This window comes from Atta cephalotes (genome assembly GCF_000143395.1).
Source record: "Atta cephalotes unplaced genomic scaffold scaffold00056, whole genome shotgun sequence".
Taxonomy (NCBI): domain Eukaryota; kingdom Metazoa; phylum Arthropoda; class Insecta; order Hymenoptera; family Formicidae; genus Atta; species Atta cephalotes.
In genome coordinates this window covers 543,208-551,265 of record NW_012130120.1, presented here as the reverse complement: position 1 = coordinate 551,265, position 8,058 = coordinate 543,208, and the positions used below count along the sequence as shown (strand labels likewise).

At 33.4% G+C, this 8,058-nt stretch overlaps 1 protein-coding gene across 1 annotated transcript in view; it reads right to left on the bottom strand.

Annotated features, from left to right (window-relative positions):
- The window catches only part of LOC105623381 (ABC transporter G family member 9), a 30,445-nt gene extending 23,952 nt beyond the window's left edge, over nt 1-6,493 (bottom strand). Inside the window, 4 exon segments of the mRNA XM_012204776.1 lie at nt 775-966; nt 968-997; nt 999-1,029; nt 6,475-6,493. Coding sequence (XP_012060166.1) covers nt 775-966; nt 968-997; nt 999-1,029; nt 6,475-6,493 — 272 coding nt within the window.
- Nucleotides 6,494-8,058: the final 1,565 nt, after the last annotated feature.

The window sequence follows — 8,058 nt, the reverse complement described above, 5'->3', positions numbered from 1 at the left end:
TATATATATATATATATATATATATATATATATACACATACTCTAATAAAAATTTGTATTTAAATTTCTTTTATTATTAGTTATTCCATTACTTTACATCTGTTTTATATGCTTTAGAACTATAATCACACTCTCAAATCGGATTTCTAATACTGAGAAAAAAAACTTACTTAACTACGTACTTAATTTTAGATCAACTCTATACAATATAAAATTATAACTATATATATTAAAGATTAAATTAATAATTTTTAAAGATTAAATTAAAAATTAAATTAATAATTTTTATTCTACTCCTTTAAATAAAATAAGACCAACATTTTGTCCTGAGATAAGTATAACATATACATATAAATTTAGGTTCATGTATTCTTACATTTAGAATAAGTCTATCTGATGTTATACATGATAGCATTATGGCAGCGAAGCTCTCATATGTAGTGCGCTAGGAAACACGTGCACGTTCGAGAAAGTTCGAGCTCAGTTTCGAGAAAGTTCGAATTCAGTTTTTTCGTTGCCGAAAAATGTAAGATTACAACATACTGTAAACTTTTTTCCGCAAGAATAAAAGATTTCCTTTAGCTCGATGTTTAATGTTAAATGAAAAACATTGTATCTAATCTAAATTTTTCTATTAAAAAAATTAATGAGATAGCATCAAAAAAATACTTCATTCTAGATTTTAGAATTTTTATCGATTTGTTTATAGATCGAGAAGTAATAGCATTGAATATAGAATCTTTTCTGTGGGTGATATTTTAAATATGTACTTACTGAACTGTGCTTGAATTTGCCGTTAAGGGATCTGAGTGTATCGTTTCCAATTGTATTTCGTCCTGATTACTTATATTTATAGATATTGCATTTATTAAATGTGATCCTCGATTATCTCCATCTTCTATATTTTCTGAACGTGTACTTTGTTGGATTTCTTCCACATTGTCTTCCATATTAAATTTATCTATTATGCTTGTTAAGTAAATATTTTTTTAATTTTTAAATATGTTTTTTGATACGTTAAATTTTTGTCAATGTTTGTCACTGTATATTTTTAAAGTGTATTGTTCTAATAGACACAATTTTCTTTCATCTTTAACAATGTGACTGTGGCTTTTGTATGATGGAAGAGCAATCACTAAATGAACAGAAATGCTTCGAGAAGTTTTAAGAAATAATACTACCAGTGCTGCCAAATTGAATTTTTTCTAAATTTGGAGGATTTTCGTCTCCATTGAGGGGGAGACAAAAAGTTTAGGGGAATTTTTAGGGGACTTTTTAAAACGAAACGATAAAGATCTATGTAACTAATAAGTGCTAATCTTAGCAGTTCTTATTCACATTCATTTTCGATGCTATGATTTTTTGTAGATTTCTGTAAAGTTTTACAAAAATTCTACAAAAATCTACAAAAAAAATGCTAGAATTGGAATACCTTTGTTAATTTTGTAAAATTTTTTTCCATTAGGAATATGCATTTATTATGGTCTTTTTTTTTTAGATTTCATGCAACGCTGTTGGGGGAAAATTTAGAGGATTTGTTTCTAGCTGCTAAGACTTTTGGGAAATTTTAAAATATGTTTTAGGAGACAAAAAACTTTCAAAATCACTGGGTAACGATCATGGAATTTTTTCTTTGCAGTGGAAACATGAAAAGTGAAAATTTTTCGTATGCATGTGTGTATATGTACATACATATGACTGTACATATACATGTTGAAGAATACATGTACCTGCAGTTTATTGAGAATTCGTAAATGGAAAAATTCTCCACAAAGCGCCATAAAAATTGTATTGAAACGCAATAGCACTTCAATATTTCGTATTACCTACAAAACATCGAATACTTTCGCGTTCGGAAATTGCATTATTCTGCATCTGTTCCTCATATCTAAAATATTATTATATCGTAGCCGCGATTTTTTATCGTTCATATTCCTAATATTCCGGAGTGATAACAAATTCGAGACGATACTGCCCTTTCATACTCGATGTTCATTTTTAGTGTCAAAATACAATAGATCACGTGATAAAAATTGACGAGTATCAAGCATCAATTTCAATCACATGATCTATTTTGACGCTAAAAATGAGCACCGAGCATTAGCATGAAAAGGCACCTTAAGACACTTGTGTAAAGCACGCAGGCATCCATTCGGTCGTAAAGCTCTGGGGTGCGTTCTGAATTGCGCATGATGCAGTTGTCATTGTTGTTTAGCGAATAATAGAAAAGGATGTAGATACCTAGATATCTACTAAAGCGTAATCCTTTTATCTAAGCTGGCAACTTCCCTATTGACCGCCATTTTCAACCTAGTGGCTGTAATCCAATAAGCGCTTAGTATTATTAGTATATGATATGGAGTGCGATTCACTTGATGCTATAAATGCTTCGAAGTTTTTAATTGACGAATCGGAAGAAAGAATTTTTGATCAATCAAAAAATACTTCGGAACATTTGTAGCATCAAGTGGACCGTAGCCGTGGTTATTAGGTGATAAATGGAGGACCTTCGCGCTACTTTGGTATATCTAGAGCTTTACTCGGTCGACGATACAAGCGTTATGCACGACAAATGTCTACCGTGAAAAACTCATCGCAATACGGGAATACGTCATCCGTGACGGCGCGGTCCGTCGGGGAAATCGGGAAGAAACTAAGCCAAGAACGCGTTCGAATCCGCGGTGCACGCGAAAAAAGCGAGGGTCGTTGAACAACGGGCTTCAGATAATAAATTCTCAGCGTGGCGATGTCACGTCATCCCGGGTTCGTTGAACCTGCCCGCTCATTGCATGTCGGTATCCAGAGGGAGAAAAGAGTAGGGAGAAGGGAGGGGGAGGGGGTGAGATGAGAAAGAATGAGAGATAGAGGAAAAGAGACATTCATTGTTCATTCAAAATTCAGCATATCTTTTCAGGAAGCTAATTTCGGTCATATCTCCATATATGACACAGCTATATTAAAGAAAGATTTCATTGATCACTTACAAGATGTAAAATATGAAGAGTTTTGCATTTTTCAAATTAAAAAATAAAAAATTTATCAAAATAATTTTATCTTAAGATCTTTACTTTAGAGGGACAGTTACCTTTTTACAATCACCTTTTATCATGTATTCAAGTATATCAAATCTTTAAGTATAGTAAAAAAATAATTTAAAAAATTATGAAAATGATAAATATATATTTATTAATATTAATATACATTTTGCCCTTATTTTTATCCTTATATATAGAAAAATTTTGTAATAATAATGGCTTCTAATGAGATCCGTCGCCTCTTCGCATTTTTCAAACATTTCAGCTTGTGACAGTTTATGACGACGTTTAACGACATTCTGTTGTAAAAAGACAGAAGGAAGCGATGAAAGCAAGAGTAAGCATTAAAAAAAAGGATAAAAAATGAAGCAAAAAAAAAGAATAAGCTTTCGAGAAGGGTGATACAAGGGAAAGAGAAACGATTTCGTCGGTTTGAATAATATTTATCGCATATCGCATTTCTATCGGGGTCTTCGTCGAGTTATCGTTATAACAAACAATTCGATAGATATAAATACGACACGTTCGTGACACTATAACAGAGAAAATATAATTATTCCCTGAGTTTTCACAAGAACGTCAAATAATATAATCTCGATGTAATGCCCATTTCTACCAATATAATTTAATTTTAATCTCGGTTCAATTAACTCTTCATCTTTTTCTAGTTTAAAGAATTAAAAGAAAAATTAAAAGAAGTTGAACTAAGATTAAAGTTAATCTATATTGGCAAAATGCGCATAAATCGGGGATGTACGATGATTTCGTAATACACATGCAACTCTTTGTTGTAACGGTCACATGTTACTTGCATCTGAATCTAAAGGGGGTTGCCACGAAGCGTGACCGTTCAATCACGCGTGAATGATTGCGCGAATTAATTTCACCACCTCGCCGCACCAGAGCCCTGGTTAATTCTAGATTTCGCGCCAAACACGCTGCGCCGCGGTGACGTCCTTTTAACCGCCGTGACGAGCGGGTCGCATTCATTTTCAGACATTTTTATATCTGCTCTTGCTCCACCCGGGTGTCAAGTCGGGGTCGCGCGGGGTTAAGTCTCGTTGAAGGAAGTTACGAACGCACGCCAAATTAATCCTACGCGGGTTCATCGACCTGGCCATGGCGCGCCGGCTTTTTTCGCGCTATCGTGCGCCTTTTCCGCTTTCGCACGCGCGAAACGTGACGCACACCCGCCGCATTTATTACGAGAGCACTTGACACGACTGTCGTGTCTCCTGGACTGATGATTAACTTCAAATGTGCATTAGCTAGAGCTTACAAAAGCGTTTCCCTGTTTAGATTATACTAATTCGAAACGAATATATACCGAAATAATAAAAACATATACGAGAATATTTTGAATAAAATTTTGTTATCATACTGTAAGCGTATTGCGGTTATCGTATGTACATTGAAAAAAATAATGCTATATTAATAGCATTATTTAAAGAGGAAGAAGAGCATTATTTTAGTTGAAAATTCTGTTAATTCAATTCAGACATTATTAATTAAACAAACGGCGAGCTCTTGTTTTGATAAAATTTTATTTGTTTCATTAACTCAACAAGTTTATTTTCAATTAAAATAATACTGTTGATGCAACAATTATTTTTTCAGTGGGTAGCTTTTCGAATAAGCATATCTCATACGCATATTGTAATCTTCATCCTCTCAAAATAATTAAATAATTATAAAGCACTTTTAATGCTGTTAAACCTTTGTTTCTGATTTTCATATTTCCTATAACTCAAACGCTAGCGTGATTTTAAGTTTTATTATCCGAAATTTATAAAAAATAACAAGCATTCTGAAACTATTTCCCGGTCGATGTGCCTTATCTCTATGTCACATTCTTTTTGTCATTTTCGTAGTCCATTGTTTCAATGTCAAGTCGAGGTCTCTCGGGTTAAGTCTCGCCAAAGAAAGTCGAATTCACCAAATTAACCCTGCCTGAGTTCATTGAACCAATGCGAACACATGCGTAATTAATAACTGGATTCCCGCATCTCTCGTGATCACTTCATGTGAATAAAACTATTCTCGCAAAATACTGAATACGTAATCGATAGAAATAATTTATGTACTTATCGTGACGTTAATTATTTCCGAAATTTGAGTAACGATGAACTCGGAGGATCTCGGTGTTGCAAGCTCTCTAACATTTTTATTAAAAATCTCGCTGTTAAAACTTCAATAATGTTAAAATGTCATTAATCTTTAACATAAATATCTATAGCTATATTTATCCTAATTATTTTCACTTAAAGGATAAGAGTATCAGCTGTGAACAGAATAAAACATTAACGGTAACATAAATCCTAGTAATATTTTATTTGATATCTTAGTATGCTGAGGTGACAATTTAAAATCAAAATATAGCTTTAAACAAGCTTAAAATTTTGATCAAGTTTCTATAATACATCTTCAATTCTTTTCTATCAGCTTTGCTACAAGATGTCTCATCACTTTTTTCATCTCTCATACATAATACAGCAAATATTCTTTTGAATATCTTCCTTCGGTTATATACGAATTTATTCTCAAGATAGCCACGCTTTGCCATGAATTTTACATCAAAATTAAACCTTGAAATTGATTTGATTTTAAATCATTTCATCATATCGAGTCCAGATTCGAAGAAACCAGCACGGAAAAAAAGTTCATCAACTCGATGGTGAACGACACAATGTGGTATAAATCAGATCGGAGAAAGTCGTAACCTCAATTAATTAACCCTGGTGACACGGCAGTGACTCGTTCGCAGGGTTCGTTGAACCTCGGGCAAGTGGTCGAGCTCGTCGAAGGGCACTTGGGCTACTCACCTGATAAAGTCATTAGGATAAACTAGCGAACCGATTGACGTGCAAAAGTTCGAGATTAATCCATACTGTCTAGACTACCATGCCGTCGCAAATGGAGAATAGATAAGGTCGCTTGACACACAACAGTTAGGACAATCGATTGATGATCGTTCCAACCAAGAGCTATTCTCAAAGGATAATTCGCAAAGAGGAATGTCTTGTTCCTGCGTAGCAGGAATATTACGTTATCGGCTGTGTCTCAAAGTTTGGGATGGGATCGCGACATTGATAACATTTTAAGGAGGGTGAATACATATATACCTATTCTTATGACGTGCGCACGAGTAGAGAATGACGCAAGCTTCAAGCTGGGAGAGCCGTCTTCTTCTTTTATATGAAAAGCGTTTGAAGACCGCGCATGACAAGCTATCTCTGCGGCTATCTCGGCCGGAAAGTGGGACGGCACGGTATGTCCAGCTCTTCTCACGAAGGTTTTATCACCTCGCTATCGCACATAGTCTGCAATAACCGCCGTAGTAGAAAGTATGGATACGTAGTGGCCATAGCTCGGCAGCTCTCACGATCAGATAACGTACGATTGTATGCAGATCCGCGTGTATATGGTCCATCATGCACTTTGCAATTTTTACATCTCATTTTATCTCTCTTCGCTATTTCTCGCGGAAATGCCGCTGACACGCGCGCGCGTGGAATGCGCATGCGGAAAAAACTTTTGCAATGTAACTTTTACCTCGCGCGACTGGACGCGCGACATCCCATAATCGAAGATATTGTGCAGATTATTTTCTTAAACTTTCCTTTCGTTTATACAGTATTTAATGTATTTATATTACATCGTATTTTACGAAAAGTTTGCAGAAATATTCGCTATAATAGAAAATATCTATACATAATTTACTGATAATATTAAAATATTATATATATTTAATTTAATTCTTCATTTGCGATTATATTTTTCTCTCTACTTTTACTCTCTTCATCCAAGTTTTTTCTAAGTTTTTAAAATGTGGAAAAATTCAGGATTATTTTACAACATCTCTATTATATTACAAAATAATTTTTTTAACAAGACATTTTAGGAAGGGGGATTCATTACTTTAAGGAAAAAGTGAAATTTAAATTGAGACAAAAAAGACTGCAAACGTTAATTTTCTTGCATTGTAGAATATAGCATTTAATTTTAGTTTGATTTCAATAACCTTTTTTTTGTCGAAAAAAAATCGAACATGAGTTGCTGTTTCCAAATCGAGAAACTCGTGTCATAGACCAGAATGTTTTTGGACCCGGTCGCTCGTAAATCCATTTTCGTAGTTACATACAAAAATATTCAATTTCCAGCTATGACATGTAGTATTACTGGAGTTTGACAAAATTCAAAGAAAAGCAATCAATTTATTTCGAGTGTTTTAAGCAATTATGTTTTCAGGTAAAAAGAGTGAATCTTATCTGATAAAATTTAGTAAACACATCATGCATGTTATGTATGTTTGTTTTGATCTTTCATTTCATTTTTCATCGTTAAGCTTTATAGCATTTTCGATTCGATGTTTTATGGCTGCAACTGAATTTTATTTGAACGAAGTGAATAATTTTTCTTGTTTTCGACGCGTTAATCAAGTTTGACTGAACGTCAAATCAAACGAGCTGTAGTATCTACCTAGTTGTATATACGCTGTGAATATCGAAGCAAGCTCGTTTAATCGCGCGAAACGAAACGAGTTTTCTGCAGTATTCCTCTCGTTGTCCACGAGATTTTCTGTAAGACAGTTCGTTGACAGTGAAGGAATCCTGTATGATCAGGATAACTATACAAATTATGAAGAACAGTTTCGCACAAAATTTTATATTGCAAAAATTTCTTTTTCCGATTGCAGCAATGAATGTTTGCGAAGAAAAGAATTAATCAGTTACATTAGCTTAAGGACAATGAGTTTAAGAAATAATTTATATGTACACGCTAATTATAATCCATTGAATTTTTTGTCTTTTACATATAAACGATTATTAGAGTAAAGAGAGTATTTATTAAAAAGAAATAAAAGATATTCAATTTATTTATTTTAATCACAAGTCACACTCTTAATTAAATTAGTTAATTCATTGAGGTGCAAAATGTGGATTTAATTTTAAAATCAGGATTCTGTTAGAAGTCAAGATTTCAAAAATTTAGAGTGCCGAATTCATAATTGGAAAAGTTGAAG